Below are 23037 nucleotides of genomic sequence, written 5' to 3'. Positions count from 1 at the left end.
TTCCCAGCTGTTTCCTGGACCACATCAGGTAGGGGAAAGGGACATTTCGTACGTGTATGATGCTCTGGGACAGTCTGACTGTGTTTGGCTTGTTTGAGCACCATGGTTTCCATTTGACGTCCCCCTTCCTCCCAATACTAGAGGAAGAATGATGAGTGTTTTTTAGTTCATCATAAGCTGTTAACTTAGATCTGTTGAAACTGCATTTAAATTCCACAAGCAGATGTGCTGTTCGTGTCTGACTGGGGTTGAGGACGGACTCTTCTGGTTATTTCCTAGAAGGGACTGCAGCCCCAGTCAATATTTTAACCTCGTAATAATTCACAGGAAGACATATCTGTGTTAATGATGTTCACAAATGATGACTCATGGTATAAGTATGAAGTAAAACCTAAACAATGAGCAGGCAAATAGCTAGTTCTTAGGGAAAGAATTTGATTTTTTTCTACATTTAAAAAAAATATATAAGAATGATGTTTCTCTTGATGATGCTTATTGGTCAATTCAGTGTAGTTACCTTGACGGACTATGTGTTTATCTTGATCCTGCTTCTTTGATGACTGAGCTCAGATCCCTGTAAATAATCTTCAGAGTCCGGTTTTGAAAAATGCACCCCCACCCCCTCCCCCCGACAAACGCAGTTTTTCTATATTTGATTCCTAAACAATGATGTCCAGCCAGATTATGTCTCCCACATTGCAGGTGGATTCTTTACCTTCTGAGGCACAAGGGAAGCCCAAGAATACTGGAATGGGTAGCCAATCCCTTCTCCAGGGGATCTTTCCCATCTAGGAATTGAACTGGGTTCACCCGCATTGCAGGAAGATTCTTTACCAGCTGAGCTAGCAGGGATGCTCTTTCACTTTCACTTTTCAAACAAACAATGTCCAGCCAGATTACGCATCTTGGTGACTTTCAAAAGTTAAATTTGTTCCCAGAGGATAATGATTTGACATTGCTGGACATACCTAGGAAGTATTTGCTGTCAGCAAAGAACAGTTAGCTAAGAGGAACGTGGGGGTGCTGTTGGAGTAAGTGTATGCTCTCCAGGCTCACTCTCTTGGCTTGGGCAACAAGTGAAGGTCTAAGAGGATCCGTCTTCCTGAAAACGATCTGAGTCAAGGTGGCCGCCATTTTGCAAATAATTGATAGGAGACTGATATTGCTATGAAAGTATGGCCTGCTCAAAGTTTTAGTCACATGTTATACATGTGATTATGTAGATAATCTCATGTTTAGAGAATGAAGCCTTGCACCTTTTTTTTTTTTCAGTAATTTTATTTATTTATGACTGCTGGTTCTTCGCAGCTGTGCAGGCTTCTTTTTTTTCTAGTTGAGGTGAATGGGGGCTACTCTCTGTTTGCCGAGCCTGGGCTTCTCATTGTGGTGGTTTCCCTTGTTGGGGAGCATAGGCTTTAGGGTGTGTGGGCTTCCGCAGTTGTGACTCCAGGGCTCTAGAGCACAGCTCCCTAGTTGTGGCACACAGGCTTAGCTGCTCTGCAGTATGGGGGGTCTTCCCAGACCAGGGATCGAACCCACACCTCCTGCATTGGCAGACAGACTGTTTACCACTGAGTCACCAGGGAAGCTCTGGCTTGAAAAAAAAAAAAATTGTATTCCTATTTCCTTCCTTAAATACAAATCTCTACTTTGGCAGATACTATTTACTCAATTATCAAAGCTTTAAGGAAAGGAAAGAGAAGGAGAAAAGAAACTAATATTAAATGAGTGTTTTATGTATATTATCTCTATTTGTCACCCAAACAATCTTATAAGATAGGTGTTGTTAATAATTCCCTTAAACAGATGAGGAAACTGAGGCTCAGAGAGGTTAAGTGATTTCCCCAAGGCTAAATGGCTAGTCAATGGAAGAAGAAGAGTGCTTGCTCATCCCATGTCACCTCACAGCTTCTATCATTCAAATCTATTCTGTTTTCCATGCACAATTAATGTCCTTAAATGTTTGGAATCCAAGCTTCAGTGAGATGGGTCTTGGTTTTTGGATCACATTGTGTTATTACAGCTTTTGGCTCTTTGTGGGGAAAGGCAATTCCAAAAATTAATTATCATTTGGGAAAAAACAAAATGATCTCCTCTATGTATTTAGCCATAACATAAAATTGGCTCAGTGTAGAAGAAAAAGGAGCTTATATAATATCCCTCTGTTCAACTAGAAAAAGTTCTGAAATTACAATGGTGTTATTTGATATTTATTTTTTGTTTGAAGTTTTTGGTGGACCTACCACTGTGAAAGTCTGGAGAATCTAATTTTATCCTGAATGCCAGTTGGAGATTTTAGACTGCAGTGGATACATTTTCTTCCAAAATTACTCAAGGCTCTGATTCCTACCTGAGAAGTTAACCAGAGAAATGAGGGCAAGAGTTTAGGGAAACACCAATTTTTACAGTCACTTTTGGAATTTAAAGTATCTGTTTATTTGCTTGAAGAATTCCACGGCCAGAGGAGCCTGGCATGCTACAGTCCACGGGATCATGAAGAATTGGACATGACTGAGCGATTACCGTGAACTATTTGCTTTCTTATCACTCCTTTGATTCTGTTTCTCTCTTTTTGCTCCTTCTTGGTTTTTCTCCCTTTTGTCTTCCTCTTTTAACTCCCACTCCTTTTCATCCCGCATCTTCATCATCATGATCAACTGATGTTTAATGAGCATTTATTATGTACCAGAAACCCTAGTAAATATATACATGCATTCTCCCAATCTAAGTCTCATGATAACACTGTGAGGTAGGCCCAGCTGTTATCCCAGTGTGGAAATGAGGCCCAAAGACCACAGCTGCAAGTTCAGCCAAAATGTTCTGACTACAGGTTTTCAAGACTCTCTAATTCTCTTCCCTTTTCTCTCTCTCTGTTTCCTCTTTTGCACTTAAATTTTAAAGTAGTTTTCTTCAGTTATGATTCACCTACAGTGAACCGCATGTATCTAATGCACACAATATGCTAAGCTTTGGTATTTGTGTACAGCCACAAAATCATCACAATTATGAAAATGAATACTAGCATGAGTTTCAGTGTATCCCTTTACGGTTCTCCACTCCCATGTTCCTCCCTCTCCTCCCCAGGCAACCACCTATTTCTTTCTGCTATTATGTATCAATTTATTTTGTATTCTACATTTTTATGTATAAATCTATCAATACATTTTCTAGAATTTTTAGATCAGTTGAGTTCAGTCGCTCAGTCGCATCCGACTCTTCACAACCCCATGAATCGCAGCACGCCAGGCCTCCCTGTCCATCACCAACTGGTCGGTGATGCCATCCAGCCATCTCATCCTCTGTCATCCCCTTCTCCTCCTGCCCCCAATCCCTCCCAGCATCAGGGTCTTTCCCAATGAGTCAGCTCTTCGCATGAGGTGGCCAGAGTACCAGAGTAGGACCATACAAATGCATACTTTTGCTTTGTTTTGCTTATTTCTGTCAGCATACTGATCTTGGGGTTCATCCATTCGATTGCACATATATCCAGAGATCATCTCTCTCTACTGATGTGTAGTAGTCCCCTGGATGGCTATTCTACAGTTTCTTAGTTTCTTTATTCTCTCAACTGTTTATGGACAATTGGACAATTGGGTTATTTTTAGTTTTTATCTATTACAAAGAAGGCTGACACGAACATTCTTTTTCAATACAGAAATATAACTTCGTATTTTTAATATAAAATATTTCTCATTTTACAAGAAGTTTATTAAGCAACAGAGTGGTTGACTTGAAGGGAAAACATTCTAGGATTCATTTCTTTTAGAATAATTTATCCTTTCTTAAAGATTTATTGCCCTATATGTTTACTTCATTATCTGATTGGATTTCTTTTCATTTTTGTAACACAAAATAATAAACATTTTGATCTTTATAAAAAGGAGAAATGTCTTCTTAGAATTTTGGTGTTACTTTTTTTTTTTTTTTTTTTTGCTACACTGCATGACATGTGGAATCCTAGTTCCTTGAACAGGGATCGAAACCCAATCCCCAGTATGGAAGGGCAGGGTCTCAACCATGACCACCAGGAAGCCCCATCTTCCTTTTAAGATTATTTTGAAGGAAGAACTAGAGCAGCAACATATAATCTAGGGATAATTATTGAATACTACTGAAGCAAGTCTCATCTGATTGCTCTACTTAATGTCTCATGAATTATGGTATTTTTCAGATTGGCTGGTGGAAAAAGACACTATTCCCAGCCCAATGTGGGAGCCAGGCACTAATCCTTTCAGATGGGTTTTTTTTTTTTTTTTTTCTGGAGCATTGCTGTTTCCCCATATGCATGCACTGATCAGACTTCTGCGGATCCCCGAGTCTTCCCTATGAGAAACTCTCTTCTCGCTGGCAGTATGTCCTACAAACTCTAGCCACCTTGGTTCCCCCAGACTCTCAGTTCTATCTCCTCAAATCAGGGAGTTGCACTGAGTTCCATGTGCATTCTTCCAACCTGAGCCAGTCTGAAACACTCTTAATGCAAGATACAGCCCAGGCAATCATAGGGCTCACTTAATTTGCTTCTTGTCTTTCAGGGATTGCTGTCCTTCAGTACCTGATGCCCAGTGTCTTAAAAACTATTATTTCATACATTTTGTTAGTTTTTAGCTATTTCAGGTGGGAAGGCAATTTTAACTCTACTGTTCCACTTGAAATTTATCTTTTTAAAGAAAAATTATTAAATTGACTGTGGATTCTGTCCTGTGCTATGCCCTCACGGTAATGTTAAATAGCTATACAATACTGTCTTTTCTCCTTAAAGCAATTTAGAAGTTTGAAGAGTTGGGGAAAATGTTCTAGCTAGATGAATTATAGAAATGATGGAGTGGAAGTATGAAAACGATGCCTTAAGGATATGTGAGATTGGCAGAAGCACACGCTAGTAAATTAATGCTCAAAATTCTCCAAGCCAGGCTTCAACAGTATGTGAACCGTGACCTTCCAGATGTTCAAGCTGGATTTAGAAAAGGCAGAGGAATCAGAGATAAAATTGTTAATATCTGTTGGATCATCAAAAAAGGAACAGAATTCCAGAAACGTGTCTACTTCCGCTTCATTGACTATGCTAAAGCCTTGAACTTTGTGTGAATCACAGCAAACCGGAAAATTCTTACAGAGATGGAATACCAGGCCACCTTTCCTGCCTTCTGAGAAACCTGTATGCAGGTCAAGAAGCAACAGTTAAAACCAGACATGGAACAACAGACTGGTTCCAAATAGGGAAAGGAGTACGTCAAGACTGTATATTGTCACCCTACTTATTTAACTTATAGGCAGAATACATCACGAGAAATGCCAGGCTGGGTGAAGCACAAGCTGGAATCAAGATTGCCGGGAGAAATATCAAGAACCTCAAGATATGCAGATGACACCACCTTTATGGCAGAAAGTGAAGAACTAAAGAGCCTCTTGAAGAAAGTGAAAGAGGAGAGTGAAAAAAACTGGCTTTAAAACTCAACATTCAGAAAACTAAGATCATGGCATCTAGTCCCATCACTTCATGGTAAATAGATGTGGAAACAATGGAAATAGGGAAAGACTTTATTTTCGGGGGCTCCAAAATCACTGCAGATGGTGACTGCAGCCATGAAATTAAAAGATGCTTGCTCCTTGGAAGAAAAGCTATGACCAACCTAGACAGCATATTAAAAAGCAGAGGCATTACTTTGCTGACAAAAGTCCGGCAGTCAAAGCTATGGTTTTTCCAGTAGCCATGTATGGATGTGAGAGTTGGACTATAAAGAAAGCCGAGCACTGAAGAATTGATGCTTTTGAACTGTGGTGTTGGAGAAGACTCTTGAGAGTCCCTTGGACTGCAAGGAGATCCAACCAGTCCATCCTAAAGGAACTCAGTCCTGAATGTTCATTGGAAGGACTGATGTTGAAGCTGAAACTCCAATACTTTGGACACCTGATGTGAAGAACTGGCTCATTTGAAAAGGCCCTGATGCTGGGAAAGATTGAGGATGGGAGGAGAAGGGGATGGCAGAGGATGAGATGGTTGGACGGCATCACCGACTCCGGGAGTTGGTGATGGACAGGGAACCCTGGTGTGCTGCAATCCATGGGGTTGCAAAGAGTCGGACATGACTGAGTGACTGAACTGAATTATGAAGGGATTGGGTATGCTTGAAGAAGTCTTGAAGGCTGGGTAGAACCTGGGATTCTACCCATGGTAGAGAAGTGGGAGAAAGTCCCAGGATGCAAAGACATCAATGATGACTGATGCCTGTAGGGAAAATTGGTTCTCAGGGACCCTTTAAAACCATAGCATACTCTGACTGCTCTCACAACTATAGCTGACTAGTCAATGACTGTTCCAATCTGCTAGAGCATATAATAAAGGGGCTTGATTGTAAAATGAAGACCTTCCGATTGAACCTCCTGAGAACCACATTCTGAAGTTTGAGATGATGAGAATGGTTTCTGCATATGACTGTCATTCACTTTACAAACCTATGTCTCTTTGCTCTCCTAGACTACTTCTCAAATCATAGCTGGAACATGACTTTCCTCATGATCATTTCGTATATCCTCACTCTTTTTTTCTTTAGTAATTGGCAAGCTCCAGTTCAGAAATAAACTTTACTTTATACCATATATGATGACAGTCTCTTATGTTTATGCCATATCATCCAGCTTAATTACCTGCTTCCAGACTGAGAACTGTTCCCCACGAGGGAGGTGGAGAGGTCCAGTATATAGATGAGGAAACCAGGGCTCAGAGAGAGGAAGTGATTTGCTTGGGGATACACACTTGTGAGTGATGGCAGGTGGTTGTGCAAATTAAGCCTTTTAGGAGGTTTGAATGTCTGATTCCTTCTACTTTGGTAGACAAATCCTTAGGTAGAGAAACATGGCCAGGTATATGCCAAGATGGCAAATGGTGGGTTTAACAAGGTTGCTGTGGTAGCTGATGATGGAAAGAGTCCAGGTGCTCACATTTTATGCCAGTGGGATTCCTGCACCTAGGAGATGTTGGAATTTGGCAAACTTTGCCTGGCAAGGGCTAGATAGCAAATATTTTTGACTTAGTTACCACTACTGAACTCTACCATTATATTATTATAAAAGCAGCCATAAAGACATTGCTAACAAATGGGTGTGTCTGTGCCCCAGTAAAACTACTTACAAAACAGGTGGCAAGTGGAATTTGGCCTGTGGTCATAGTTCACTGGCTCCTGGGCAAGATGATGTCTTTGGAGGAAAATTTTAATATTAAAACTGATTCATTTATTTTATCTCATTTTTTAACATCTCTATTTTATGAATATGTTTCATAATGTACATACTTTAGTACAATGGCACATGTGTGCATGCCAAGTCGCTTCAGTCATGTGACCCATGGACTATAACCTACCAGTCTCCTCTGTCCATAGGATTCTCCAGGCAAGAATACTGGAGCGGGTTGTCAAGCCCTCCTTCAAGAGATCTTCCTGACTCAGGGACTGAATCTGTATCTTTTACTTCTCCTGCTTTGGCAGGTGGGTTCTTTACCACTAGCACCACCTGGGAAGCCCAGGACCTTGGTATTCATTGCAGATAAATATATTTTTATGGTGCAGGTTCAAACCCTTTTAATTTGTAAATGAATCACAGCTGACATTTAATCAGCAGATATTTTGTGGCAGGTGTTGCGCTAAACACTTTCCATGGATTAACTCACTTAATCCTCACAATCACCCAGGAGGAAGGTATTTTTTTCATCTTCATTTTGCAGAGAAGAAAACAGAGGCACAGAGATGAACTTATGTGATCCAAAAGCTTACCCACCACTTTGTTAGGCCTGGGAAATCCATGAGTGCTGTGGTCCTGAGTTGGGGAGTTCAAGTTTGAGGCAAGGGGTATATACACAGCATTGCATCAGAGGCCCAGATTAATACTTAAACACCGACTTCAAGTCAGATCACATGTTAGAAGCTCAGCGTTCACCAGCTCATCTAGGTAAGCACCATGAGAACCTGATATTCTGTAACTCCAAAACCACTGTGCAAAGAAGGTATTATTTTTCCCACTTTACAGATGAGGAAGCTGAGGTTCAGAAAGAGTTTGAACTGATTCAAGATTCCACTGCTAGCAAGTAAAGGGGCTCAGTTGGGAGCGAAATCCAGCTTTTGCCTAACTCTAAATATCTGCTTCTTGGCTGACTTACTGCCTCTTGGACACTCTTCATGCCCTCCAAATAAAGGTGTTCTCAGGGGGAGTGGTATCCCACAGACTCCACAAAATTAGAGAGCACTCCTTACTTGGTGGGAGGAAGTCCCAGAACACATGGTCTGCCCCACACAGCTGTGAAATCAGAGCTAGTCCCATCCTGCCCAGAACTTTCTTAGGAAGAGCCTTATTCTTCCTTAGGGATGGAGCCTGAATTCAGAAGTGTAAGGTCATGAAAAGTCAGATGTGGTTTCAACTGCAGCAGCAAGTCTTGATAACTGAATGAAGACGGGAAAGACAGAAAGAAGGAAGAATGAAAAGAAGTGAGAGAAAAGGTAGGTCAGGCAGGAGTAGCAGTGAGCAAGCTACTTTCCGAACCTCTGTTTCACTGTCTACAACATGGAGATGGTGGTAGCATCCTGCATGTATCTTGAAGATGTAATGATTTTGTGCATATCCAGCAGATGCTCTATTACCTGAGGTCAGAGGTGAGGCTCTCTGCCCTTTTCAGAACACCTGGGCCAATTCTGGGGCTGAGGTCAGATAACAGAGCACCTTTCCCCCACAACATGCTGGAAGGGGTCTCAGAGAACAGAAGTTTACCCAAGGTCCTCAAGGTTGGCTGGTGTCTACTGGGACATCCCAACCGTCTTCCCTCCAGACCCAGAGTTTATATCCCAATATGTAAAGGTCTGGGTCATGGCTTAACAGAACCAAAGATTGTCCTTTGCTTGACCCTTAGGTTGACCCCAAGGCCCAGGGCCAGCCTAGTGGCTATGGGGCCAGGAGATGGTCAGGCTCATACTACGATGGTAAGTGGCCTGCTGGGACACCGACTGAGTCTGCGATGCTCTGGGCACTTTCTATACCACTTTAATATGTTTATTTACTTATCTTTTTTTAGTTTTTTTTTTTTTTTTTGGTCGCACTGCTCAGCATATGGGATGTTAGTTCCCCAGCCAGGGATTGAGACCGTGTCCCCTGCAGTGGAAGTACGGAGTCTTAACCACTGGATTCTCAGGGAAGTCCCACTTTGATTTATGTTTAGTTGTTTTCTGCATTTGTGATTTACTAGCTTCCTTTCTTCCTTCTATCTCCCCTTCTTCCATCCTTTCCTTTTCCAATGCAGCAAACTCTGAGCCGCAGCTCTGTGCTCTGCCCTGTACTGGAGACAACAGTACATTCCGCTCTAGGGTGTTAGGAGGAGTTGGGGGGAAATGAGAGGGAAGAGGAGGAAAAGGAAAGAAGAGAGTGGACAGAGGGAAAAGTGAAGAAGAAGAGGAGGAGGAAGGAGAAGAGAGAGAGGGGAAAGAGAGGCAGAAGGAGCAGGAAAGACAAAAGAGCAGCAGCGGATACAAGGAGGGAAGGGAGGGCAGGAAGGGAAGAAGAACAGAAGGAGAAAGAGGCAGAGGAGAGCAGACAGGCCCCTGGGGAGCTAGCATGTCTAGGGCCCCTCAGCCAGTCCTGCTGATTCAGAGCTGGTGAAGATGCCTAAGCCCCAGTCTTGCCAACGGGAGCTCGTGAATAAATACCTCTGGGTAGGAGCAGATATCTGTAAACACAGCTGAGGAATTGAAAGTCAGGTTCTTCAAGGGTATCGACTTGTCAAAATCACACCACAGCTGCGGATTAAGAAAAAAAAAAAAAGAACAACAAAAAACAAAACAAAATAAAAAAAAACACAGGAACAACAAAGTCAGTGTGAGCTGGAGATGGAGTCCTGTGCTATCGCTGTGGGGCTTCGGCAAACGCCTGGGGCAGAAAGGGCCCTCGAGGGGCTGATTTCAGAATGCAAGCCCCGCTGGGACCTTCTGTTTCGTTTTAAAGAAAGGACTGGCTCAGAAAAAAGTTTTACAAGCCAGTCATGAAACTAGGGTAAGGCTGCTCCACCAGCCCCATCATGGAGGGTCACTGGAGTGCGCTTGTGGGGCTTGGAAGAGAGGACCAGGGGGGGAACGCTCACAGCCTGTCTCCACATGAACAGCTGGGGGGACTCGAGGGACCCACAGGGCACGTGTTCCAGAAAGACTCTTAGCACTGGGGTGGTGGGCATTTCCTAGGCTAGAAGTTGCTGCAGGAGATCTTGTGGCGCTCAGAAGAGAATAGCTACCGCTGGCTGAACGCCTAGGCTGCGGCAGACACTTGGCATGAAAAGGGCATCACAACCCCCTTGTGATGTAGCCACTACTTTTATCCCCATTTTACAACTGGAAAATATGAAACTCTGAGAAATAAAGTAACTTGTCCAGGGTCATCGAGCTGGTGAGTGGTGGAGGTGAGATTTGAGCACAGGTCTATCTGACTCCAAAGCCTCCGAACTTCCTCCCACAACACGTGGGATGGTTGGCCCCAGTGGCAACCCTGACCTACAGTCACTGGGACTCCCAAGAAATATCTGATTCATCGAGAGTTGAGATCCTGGCTGCAGCTCTGCAGTCTGTGATCAATGACTAAGGGCTTCTGTTTTCAATTGCCATCATCTATAAAATGTTCATTAGGTGATGAATTTAATTAGACTATGATTCCCCTTTTCTTTGTCCCATAGTCTCTTTACAACAAGGCCAACCGCAGAGCTTGAGCAACGTGGACACTAGGTAATTATTGGTCCCGTGTGAACAATGGATTTCAGGCAGTGTAAATCTCTGACTTACAGGCTGACAATTGTAGGGGCCGAACAGTTGGGCTCCCTGAACACTTGGAGACCCTCCCTCAGACCCAAAGGACACAATGATGGTTTTGGCCACAAGATGATGCCTTAACTAGTCTCCCTCAATGCTCAAAGCCCGGAATCAGATAAATCTCTCCTAAACATCTAGGTTCCTAAACCATGGACAACACAAGACTACTGGGGTAGACACAGAAAATGCCTATAGCTACCACATTACCATTCTAGAGAGAATATGAGCTCACTGAAGCATGGGTCACCACAGTAAAGACAGTGATAAATATGGCAGTTGCGGATTCGGCCGAGTTCGGTGTGTCAAATCCGGTGTGAACTCTTAGAATGTCATAGGCAAGATGCTCAACCTTCCTGAAAGGCAGCTTCCTCATCTGTTACATGGGAATGGTAATACCTACCTGTGGCACACAGTAGGTGTTCAATAAATGACAGCTACTTATTTCCATTCTCCCCTCTCCCCCTCCCAGAGACACAGTTGGGCTAACGAGAATGAGCATGAGTCATGGAGTCAGACAGACCTTATCAGCAAGTTATTTCATGTCTCTGAGCCTCAGTTTTCTCAGCCGTAAAGTGGGGATAAAGAGACTTACCTCACGGGGTTTATGTGAGGACTAAATACGGGAAGCACAGACAGCTCCTCCTTCAGAGCATGGCACACAGCAGGTGGGAACTTAATGAGGAGTAACTCTTATTTATGACTTTAATTGTCTGGCCACTGAAAGTACAGAAACTTAAGGGCATTTGCAGTGCCTTTAGAGCAAATAACCTCCACCACTGAGAAAAAGACCATTTTCCACCAGTAAAATGCACGGTTCTGATAGTATAGCAACGTCTTCCTTCTCTAACCCTGACCTTGGGGCTTGACCAGGTACATGAAGGCATTAATAATTAGTACCAAGGAAGGTGATGCCAGAGGCTTCAGGTTCTATAAACTCTTCATTCCTGACTGCACACTAGACACCAAAGGACTTGCGATGCTTACGATATTTAGGATGGCGCCCAGGAAATTAATCAAGATGGATGCAAAGATGATGACGTTCCTGGCCAAATAGGTCTCGTTAATCCAACAGCAGGTTTTTCGGAGGACCAGGGGCAAGCACTTGTAATCCTCCGCCGTAGTGATGAGGACCAGAGCCGAGTGCAGCATGATCAGGATGGAAAACTGGATGGCCATGGGCATCACTCTGCAGGAAACACAGAATGTTGGGTCATGTGGCATTAATCAGGGGTCCCCCCTCGCTGTGCAACCCTGTCAATCATGTTCACGATCGCCCTTCCCCACTCCTTGCACCCAATAATTTCTCTAAAGCTCCCTTTGCCCAGGAAAGGGGCTATTAACAAGAGACTTTTCAAAAATTACATCCATCCCTATAAAATATTCTCTTGAGAAACTTTGCAATGAACATCAAATATTGGGCTTGATCTGTTGCTTCTGCCCATTTTTTCCCACTTATTTCATCATTCCTCTTTCTCACTTGGCAACTGCTGCCAAAGCAACACACCACTGGAATTTTATCTGAGTACTCCGGCTGTGGGAGAGATCCATATGCCCTTTCCCCCTGAAGGTGGGTGTTAGGAAACACTTTCCCTCATGACTGCTCCGATGCCAAGAACTGAACATGGCACCTCTCCACGTGGCTCAGTTTGGTTAGTGATTATCACAGTTTGCAGAGGCTACACTATGTGCTGTGTGGGAGGTGGGTATATGGGGCTTGTATTTGCCTAAGGTTTCAGCATCACTCTCAATTACCCATCTGGAGCTTCAGCGCTCTGTCCCATGGCAGCTCCTACCTACTGGACACCTCTGTTGGGGGTCAGGTGGTAATCTAAAACTCCATCTCCGGAAGCATCTGCTTCCTCTCCTTATCAGCCAACTTATCACCAGGATTCTCCTTGGGAATTTATCCTCTGTTCTCTCTACTCTACCCAGCCATTCGAGTCCTCTGCTGGCACCTCAAGTTCCTCTACCACTGTTTTAGCCAGGGAACTGCTGCATGTTCAATGGTGTCCTGAGGGACATGGTAGGATGTTTCATATCTGTTCCTTCCTCCATAAAATGAAGTTCATCCCTTTGGCTTTAATATTTTGACTGGATCTCAACAAATGTACATTTAATGAATGAAGCTGAATCCACCTTCTGTTTGTTTTGGCCGCACCATGCGGCATGTAGAACTTCCCCAGCCTGGGATCAAACTTGTGCCCCTGGTGGTGGAAGCACAGTGTCTTAACCACTGGACCACCAGGGAAATTCCTGAGCCCACCTTCTGCTAGCACTGCCACTTCTTACTGTCTTGTCTAAACTTTATTTCTTATGACTAACACTAGTGTAAGTACTGTATTGAGCTCTTGATTTTGTCCTTAGGCACGTGCTAAGCACTTTATATCAATACATAATATCTCATTTCCATTCCTCAGAACAAACCTAAGAGGTCTTTTGATCTCTTTTTTCACATGGAGAGTTAAGGCTCAGAGAGCAGCAACTTCCCAGGAGTTATTGAGTTGGTAAGTATTAGAGTTAGGATTGAAAGTCCACTCTGCTTTGTCACTTTGCTAAGTCTAGCCATATTGGTAAGTAATGTAGGCCCCATAATTGCAGTCATTTCTTTTGCTTCTGTGGTTTTATTAGGGAGGCATCAGGGGTAACAAGGCAAGAGGCACATTTTGCCCGTCTTCTATGAGATCATAATCTAGAGGGGAATATGGATATGCAAATGATGAACTGTTACATACTGTGTTGTGATAGAGAAAAGGTAATCAACAAACATGATTTTAAAAAATACGAAAGGAAATCAAGGAAAGGAAGACTTCCTAGAAGAGATGACATTTAGGTAAGGCCTTGGAGGTTGAACAGTAGGATTTTAGGGAGGAAAGACTGGAGAATGTGGGCAAAGTAGCAGAAGAATGGGAGGGACCAATGTGTAGACTGTCAGTTTCCTCTATGTGGTCAACCATCATGAAGACTGGAAAGTGATTTCTACAGCCCAGATATCATTGTTGGGAGGGTTTTTTTCTAATGCCTGCATAATTTTGATTTTATGGATCACCTCGATAGGAAGTCTCTGCAGGAGTTTAAGATAAGAACAGAAGGTCTGTGCAGCAGTGGGTTCCCAGAGGGCTCCACACAGATGGGAAACTTCCCCCCAAACAGGCTGGAAAAACACTCCCTAACAACACACCATTATTCCTGGGCACCCAGGGGAGGCAAACGACGAAGAAGGCAGGCAGATCACTTTGTCAGGTGCTCCCAGGAGAGAAGGGGCCAATTCCAAGCCTGATGCTGATGCAGCTTAGTAATGTGAGGCAGCCACTGAGAATACGAATATCTTGTTCCAAAGCGAAGGCAGAGGCAAATCAAGCAAGGGCAGGTCTGAAAGCTGCTCAGCAGGAGACTCGGACTCTTTGATGGTCAAGGCTGCCATCTGGGTGGTCTACAGACCTCCGTACTACAGTGTACCTGCCCTGCCCGGCAGGTTCTCACTGCTGCTTTTTCTCTTTTTCCACCTCTCTGCACCCTCCAGGCAATCCTCAAGCACATGCCCTAATCATTCTGTTCCTCCTACCTCTGTATTTTCTCACTCTCTGAGGGTAGTAGGGGTTGGGGGTGCAGGGCTGGGACATCCTGGTCATCCTTCAAGGCTCAGTTTTCTTTGGATACTTCCAAGACACCTGGTATCAGGCTTGTGCTTATGCTAAGCCACTTCGGTTGTGTCCAACTCTGCAGCCCCATGGACTGTAGCCCCCAGGGCTCCTCTGTCCATGGGATTTCCCAGGCAAGAATACCAGAGTGGGTTGCCATTTCCTTCTTCAGGGGATCTTTCCAACCCAGAGATGGAACCCACGTCTCTTATATCTCCTGCATTGGCAGGTGGGTTCTTTACCACTAGCGCCACCTGGGAAGCCCTGGCATAAGGCTAAGTACACAGAAAGTGCTCAAAAATACTCACTGCCTTGTTTTTTGTGACAGAGAGTTTCTTCTCATCAGCCTCCATAGGCTGTATTCCTATCCACACTTCAGCCCCTCTGCCTGCCCTCTCTGATGTATCCTTTACAGGAGGAGGAAGGACCAGCCCTACTGGTCAGCATTCATCTGGGGTGTTCAGTGGACCTGGTTCTTTCTGGAGGGCAGAGTCGCTGCTCAAGGTCAGCGTTTATGCAAAGTTCAGATGCTTTTCCTCTCCTTCGAGATCCAGAAGGAGGATGGGATACTCAGGAAGCTAGAGCCTTGACTTTCCTGGTGGGAAGAGACTTGGTCATCTCCTCCCTTTGGCCAGACCATCTCTTCCTTTAAGCAAGGAAGCTCAGGTTGTCCCAGGAAGTCCTGATGGGCAGGAGGTAAAAGGTAGCTAAGGGCAAAGCCCTGTGTGTTTGAACCTGTAGCTCTGAAACATAGCCAATAACACAGCTGGGGCAAGGTAGCGAATTCTTCCGAGCATCTTACTTGTTTTTTTTTTTCCCCAGTAACTTATTTTTATCTGCAAAACCAGGATTTTTAAGTCCACCTCTTAAAGGAGGCTCTGAGGGTAAAATAATAAAGCAATGTAATGCTTAGCACATAATAAGAACTCAAAGAAAACATTCATTTTCTTTCTCTATTCATGGTGAAAATCTGAAAAAGCATTTTAAAGATCTCTGGGAAGAATGTTAATGGCAGGATAGGCTCCCTAAGCAAGCTACTGGCACTACATAAACTTTCCTCTGGAAATCTCTGCAGCAGCTCTTCAGCGTTCATTTATTTCTGCACATGTCAACATTATAGCGTCAATTGCGATTTTTATCTAATTATAGAGCTACTCAAGCATCCAGGGATTCTGAATTTGCTTTTGCATTGTTGATGCACGTAAGAGGCAAGGAAACCTTTCATTTCTGAAATAGAGTCTGAAAATGAATGACAAAGAATTTGCAAACAGCTCCATTCAAAACATTTCTAGACCTTAAGTTCTAATTTGCCCTCTGCAGTATGTCATTAAAACAGGGTGTGGGCTGGTATCATGACTGGGCATTTGCTGGGGAGACAGGGATCTGGGAAATGAGTGAAAAGCCTATGGTGGCTGGTGGTGCAACAGGAAAACAGAAATGCAGACTGCCAAGATGACATTTGTGCCACACTTTAGAGTTGGCAGAGTCCAGAGGTACATCTGAGCCTCGTAGCAACCCTGAGAGGTCAGTATTTGTAGTCGCTTGATTGGGTGGAAATACGGTGACTTAGGAAGGGAAAGGGAGTCAGAATTTATTAAAATGAGTATGGCTCATCTGATGCTTATAGCAACCCTGGGAAGCTGGCATTGTTATTTTATAGATGAGAAAACTGAGGCTTCAGAGAGGTTAAGTACATACAGCCAGTAAGATGCACAGAAAGAATTAAGATCCTGTGCCTCTTTCTTTCCTATTTGCCCTCTCTTGCTGGCTCCCTCTCTCTTTCCCCTCTCCCTTTCTCCCATCCTCCCCTCCCTCTCTCATTACCATGCTCGAAGACTTAGATACACTGTTCTCTAATTACAAAAGGTATCTTCTGGTCTTTCCTCAGTTTCCCTTTCTGGGAGAGGAACAGCTGCAGGCATGCGGAAATTAAAGGAAAGAGCCAGGCAAATCACTGTCTTTCTTTGCCAGGGTCCATTAATTTTTGCTTTGGGCCAGGGAATTCGCTGTGGTCATATGAGCAAAGACTGGCTCATCTGCTAAAGCGTCCATGACGGAAGAAAGGCAACTGCAAGGCACCTACCATCTGTTCAGTCTCAGAGAATCAGTCAGAAACAAAGTGAGTTGGAGAGGAAAGCGCTCACAGTGAAGAAAGGCTGGGCTGTCTGGGCCCAAAGTCCAGTCCGTTCCCCACATATGTGGGCTGTCTGGCCAGAGCTCAAGCTTGGAAGCTGTCTTCACTGTCAGTGCTTTCTCTTCACGGAGCAAGTGAGGTTGGGGTGCTGGCTGGTATTTCTTTCTTTCTTTTTGTCATACCCTGCACGGCATGTGGGATCTTAGTTCCTGACTAGGGATTGAACTCGCACCCTCTGCGTTGGGAGCATGGAGTCTCAGCCACCGGACCAGCAGGGAAGACCCTGGCTGATGTTTTAGTTCCTGGCTTCAGCTTGCACCCCTGAGTCAGAGACGTCATCCAGTCAGCTGCTAGGTGAGGTTCTAGATCTCTTGCCCCGAGAACCCAGGAATTGGGCATCAAGGTGGCTCAGCTTCCTTGGTCACCTCTCCTGGGAAGGCCAGCTGGGAATGAGGGGGCACAGTGACCCCTTCTTTTGTCCCAGGCGCAGGTCCTCAGGTCCAGCCTGGGCTCCTCCTTCACTCTCATCCGCCCTACACGGTCAGTCCAGGAAACTGTCAACTCTCTGTCCTAAATACGGAGCAAGTTCATCCTCTCGGGCTTGCTTCTCGGCCACTGTCTGGTCCCTCTTATTTCTCACCTGGAGTTTTGCCATTGCCTCCCAAATGGTTTTCCCAACCGCAGACCTTGTCCTCTCCCATCATCATCCATGCCTTCTAAACAGAAATCCAGTCACATCCCTTGTTGGATTAAAATGCTTCCGCGGGGCTTCCTTGGTGGTTCAGCAGTTAAGAATCTGCTTTCCAATGCAAGGACACCAGTTTGATCCCTGGTCTTGAAAGATCCCATATGCCAAGGGGCAACTAAACCCAGGTGCTGCCACTGAAGCCCACGTACCTAGAGCCTCGTGCGGTAGCAAGAGAAGCCACAGCAGTAAGTCCATGCACCATGACCAAGAGCAGCGCCTCTCACCATGACTAGAGAAAGGCTGAGTGCAGCAACGGAGACCCAGCACAGCCATTAAGAAATAAACAAAAATTTAAAAAAAAAACACTAAAATTAAAAGAAAAGCTTAAATGAAGTCTTCTCTGCCGACCAGTCACAATTCCTCTGCAAGGCTTACACATCCCTCATCTCCAGAACACCCAGTTTCCAGCTCCCCCTGCTGCTCTCGGCCTTCATCTCAGTCCTCTGTCACGACCGGGGAAAGAGCTTCAGGAGGTGGCTCAGGTGTCAGCGTCCCCTCTGGGAAAGCTGTCCTGATTCCCCCACCTCATCGCACGCTTGCGCTATCATCAGTCATTGCACTCCGCTGCAGTTGTTCACCTCACGGGCTTTCCCCCAGGTAGACTGTCAGCTGTATGATGCCAGGGACTGCTCTCCAGTGTCCAGCATGGACAGGCACACAGTAAGTGCTCGCAGGATGTTTGTGGGGAATGCCAATGCCCTGTGCTCCAGGGTGGGAGGGAGCACTCACCAGCTGTGACCACACCCACATCCTCACTGGTGAGAGTGAGGAGGGGAGTCCAGGAAATTTGGGTAAACCAGACAGGATCCCACAAACACACACAGCTCACCACCCTGAGACCAACCCTTTCCCCATGATCCTAGACCCCACATGGCTCTTGGGTATTCAGGAGACCCATTCTCCTGTGGCATTCCCTGGTACCTCATCCTGATGTATTCATGCTGTTTTTGTTGTTCAGTCGTTCAGTCATGTCCGACTCTGCAACCCATGGACTGCAGCACACCAGGCCTTCTTGTCCATCCCCAACTCCTAGAACTTCCTCAAACTCATGTCCATCGAGTCAGTGATGTCATCCAATCATCTCATCCTCTGTCGCCCCTTCTCCTCCTGCCCTCAATCTTTCCCAGCATCAGGGTCTTTTCCAATGAGTCAGTTCTTCACATCTGGTGGTCAAAGTATTGGAGCTTCAGTTTCAGCATCAGCCCTTCCACTGAATATTCAGGACTGATTTCCTTTAGGATTGACTGGTTGGATCTCCTTGCAGTCCAAGGGACTCTCAAGAGTCTTCTTCAACACCACAGTTCAAAAGCATCAATTCTTCGGTGCTCAGTTTTCTTTATAGTCCAACTCTCACATCCATACATGGCTACTGGAAAAACCATACCATTAACTAGATGGACCTTTGTTGGCAAAGTAATGTCTCTGCTTTTTAATATGCTGTCTAGGTTGGACATAGCTTTTCTTCAAAGGAGCAAGCGTCTTTAAATTTCATGGCTGCAGTCACTGTCTGCAGTGATTTTGGAGCCCAAGAAAATAGTCTGTCACTGTTTTCATTGTTTCCCCATCTCTTTGCTATGAAGCAATGGGATCAGATGCCATAATCTTCATTTTCTGAATGTTGAGTTTTAAGCCAGCTTTTTCACTCTCCTCTTTCAGTTTCACCAAGAGGCTTTTTAGTTCTTCTTCACTTTCTGCCATAAGGGTGGTGTCATCTGCATATCTGAGGTTATTGATACTATTATCACTATAATATCATTGCCATAGCACATACAAATTTGCATATGAAGGCTATCCCTATCTACATATACATCTACATACATAGCATATAAGTAGCTATTTTTATAGCGTATACATCTAGACATATGCATATGCTTTCTATTTCTTTATGTCCTTCCACTAGATGATAAGGCTCAGAAGGGAAGGGTTTTTTGATTACTGTCGTTTTGTCTCTCTCTTTTTTTTTTTTTTTGTATTTTCTGTTCAGTGATGTAACCTCAGCACCTAGAACATACCTAGCTCACAGTAAGCAAGGGTTCCCCAGCCCCATGTGGAAGAGGTACATGGGCCTTCCTTCTCTCTCTCCCGCATTTAAAACATTTTTTTTAAAAATAGCAAAATGAATCATAAATACAGAAAACCACATAAGTAGAGCTTAATTAACTATTTTTACGTGTCTGCCTTTGTAACGGCCACTCAGTTCATGAAATAGCGCTTTGCAGGGCATTTCAAAAGTGCATCCATGTCTCCTGGTCCAGTCATGATCCTCTCTCCCCTGCTTGTTAATAACTTCCTATTTCTTTATAGTTTTAGCATCCAGTTTTAGACACTATAGTTCTGTCTTGCCCATTTTTTGCTAAATTTTATGGATCTTGTAAGTCTTTATAAAAAATTTACAGGTTCTCTCTTTACTTCTTTCCTTACAATTTATTACATATTATTTATTGAGGAGTATATGCCTTTGGCACTTCCTCAGAGGCAAAGAATCTACCTGCCAATACAAGGGATGTGGGTGGAGAAGATCCCCTGGGGAAGGAAATGGCAACCCACTTCAGCATTCTTGCCTGGGAAATCCCAAGGACAGAGGAGCCTGGCAGGCTGCAGTCCATGGGGTCGCAAAGAGTCAAACACAACTTAGCCACTAAATAACAAGAACAAAATGTGCCTTTGATCTCACTATTTGGATTTTAATTTTTAAAAGTTTACTTTATTGAATATAGTTGACTCAGTGACTCAGTTTGAATCACTTTGAAATACACTTTGTGTATATATATACACACACACTCTTTTATGCTCTTTTCCACTGTGGTTTATCACAGGTATTGAATATAATTCCTTGTGCTATATAGTAGGATCTTGTTGTTTATTCTGGATTTTACTTTTGTGAATTCATCCAATATCTTCTGTCCCCTGTGATTTGTGCAAATTAAGAACCCACTTCAAAGGCCTGGCCAGACTAAGGTTTGATCCCTTTGATGAGACTATCAACTTGTGTTCTTCCATCAGGAGACAGACTTGCTTGTCCTCCCTGTGTTGTCAGCTACTAGATCAATTAATTCATTGAAAGTTGGGAAATGGTGATATTTTAATTCTGTAATTTCTTTACATTGTATCAGCTTGAATAATTTTATGAGTTTCCACTCACCCGATCTTGCAGTTCATGCAGGAAAGACAGAAAAAATGATTGTTTCCTTTTTCCTTTTCAGTGGTTTTCCAGTGTATATGTGCGTTAGTTCCTTGGTCATGTTCTACACTTTGGGACCCTATGGACTGGAGCCCTCTAGGTTCCTTGTCCATGGAATTCTCCAGGCAAGAATACTGGAGTGGGTCACCATGTCTTTCTCCAGGGATCTTTCCGACCCAAGGATCGAACTTGGGTCTTGCATTGCAGGTGGTTTCCTTACCATTGAGCCACCAGGGAAGCCTAAGTATTACAAGCCAATTCCCCACCATCCACCAAAGGCTATCAACCCTTAAAAACGTCATTATAGACTCATAAAGTTTAAAATATTTGCTGGTATTTGGTTGACTGTTTTAACAGTTATCCACACCATAGCTCTAATTATTCCATCTTGGGACAGTAGAAGCTTCTTCAATGTGGCTTCTGAGTTCTTTAGAGGTGACTATCAAGCATGATGACTTTGTTGCATTCTATTAGGACAAGAGGTTTCAGCCTGCATGTCCCAGCTCTAGCATCATACATATCTCCAAAATTAAAAAACAACAACTGTGATATGTTACTTCAAGTTCACAATCTGGCCCCTAATTATGCTTATGCCTACTGGGTTGGATATTCTTTCTAAGACTTCCCACACTTAGAGCGCCAATCCAGGATACCATCTTCTTTTTGGTTGTCATGTCTCCTTAAGCTCTTCTTGCTGTGAAAGTTTTCTCATACTTCCTTTGTTTTAAATGACCTCGACTGTTGGGAGAAGTACTGGTCAGGTATTTTACAGAATGTCTTTCAACTGCAGTATGTCTGATGTTTCCTCAGGATTAGACAATGGGTTTTGGGAAGGAAGACCACAGAGTTTGTGTGTATTCTCATTTGGCCACCTAATACGAAGAGCTGATTCATAGGAAAAGACCCTGATACTGGGAAAGATTGAAGGCAAAAGGAGAAGAGGGCAACAGAGAATGAGATGGTTAGAAAGCATCACTGACTCATTGGACTTGAATTTGAGTAGATTCCAAGAGTCAGTAAAGGACAGGGGAGCCTGATGTGCTATAGTCCTTGGGGTTGCAAAGAGTTGGACACAAATTAGCATCTGAACAACTCATCACAGCTCATCAACATGGCTTATCCCTGTTGAGTTTAACCATTATTGGCTGGCTGAGGTATACTGCCCTATTTTTCCTCCATCTACACTGTCCTTCTTGGCAGGAAGTCACTTTCAGCATAGCCACACTTTGAGGAGTAGAGGGTAAAATTGCACCTCATCAAGGACACAGTATCTACATAAATTATTTGGACTTTTCCCCATGGGAAATTTATTTATTCTTCATCTTTTCTTTATTCACACAACCATTTATTGATATCAGTGTGAACCCACAGAGGAAGAGCACATTTTGGGTTATTGTTGTTGTTCAGCCACCCAGTTCTTTGCAGCCCCATGGACAGCAGCATGCCGGGCCTCTCTGTCCCTCACCATCTCCTGAAGTTTGCCCAAGTTCATGTCCATTGCATTGGTGATGCCATCTAGTCATCTCATTCTCTGATGCCCTCTTCTCCTTTTGTCCTCAATCTTTGGGTTATTACCCAATACTATTTTATTTATTTTCTTGCTCGAGTTGTTTCAACTCTGGTTCTTGGGAGCTTTTCCTATGCCCCTTTGATATATTTCCATCACTGTGTGTTTTAATACTTCCTAATTTTCTGGCCCTAAATGATGTTCCAGGCTCATCTTGTATATTTACCACTCCAGACTTAGAATCAGCAGCTCTCCAAGGGGCCCTGGTTCCTTGCACTGGATATCGATGTTAGAAATCTGGATCAGGGTTGTGCCTATCGCTTGATGTGCTATCATTGCTGAGGCATCACTGCTGCTGGATGATCTCTGCTGACAGAGCAAGGACATTAGCAATGGCAACCTACTCCTGAAGAATTCCACAGTCTGGTGGGCTACAGTCCATGGGGTCTCAGAGAGTCAGACACGACTGAAGTGGCGTAGCATACATTCTAAACTGTGTCTATAAACATATCTGTGTTTATGTATACATCCTATATCTAACTATGTTGGTGTGCTCAGTCACTCAGTAGGGTCCAACTCTCTGCAGCCCCCTGGACTGTAGCCCACCAGCCTCCTTCGTCCATTGAATTTTCCAGGCAAGAATACTGGAGTGGGTTGCCATTTCCTGCTCTAGGGCATCTTCCCAACCCAGGGATTGATTGAATGTGTCTCTTGAGTCTCCTGTATTGGCAGTTGAATTTTTTTACCAGTAATGCCACGTGGGATGCCCCAAAGGCACACACTCTAGCGAGCTTAACAAATACATGCTAACGTCTCCTACTCTAAGCCTTTACCTACGGATCATTCTAGCCTTTTCTCTTTGTCCGTAACCTCTTCTGGACCAACAATGAGAAACCTGATTCCCACAGTCCATTAACTTACAGTGCCCATAAACTGCGGCTCAAGTTGTTCACACATATGTCCATGAGAAAAACCTTTATCAGCTAAAGTACAGTTCTTT

At 44.0% G+C, this 23037-nt stretch overlaps 1 protein-coding gene across 1 annotated transcript in view; it reads right to left on the bottom strand.

Annotated features, from left to right (window-relative positions):
- Positions 1 to 23037, bottom strand: part of ADCY8 (adenylate cyclase 8) — a 233176-nt gene that overhangs the window by 41340 nt on the left and 168799 nt on the right. Inside the window, exons 10-11 of the mRNA XM_068983599.1 lie at positions 11814 to 12015; positions 9684 to 9773 (exon numbers count right to left, since the gene is read on the bottom strand). Coding sequence (XP_068839700.1) covers positions 9684 to 9773; positions 11814 to 12015 — 292 coding nt within the window. The remainder of the gene's footprint in view (positions 1 to 9683; positions 9774 to 11813; positions 12016 to 23037) is intronic.

This window comes from Capricornis sumatraensis, chromosome 11, assembly GCF_032405125.1.
Source record: "Capricornis sumatraensis isolate serow.1 chromosome 11, serow.2, whole genome shotgun sequence".
Lineage (NCBI taxonomy): Eukaryota > Metazoa > Chordata > Mammalia > Artiodactyla > Bovidae > Capricornis > Capricornis sumatraensis.
Note: the sequence above shows the minus strand (reverse complement) of the source record. Positions and strands in the feature narration are given on the sequence as shown.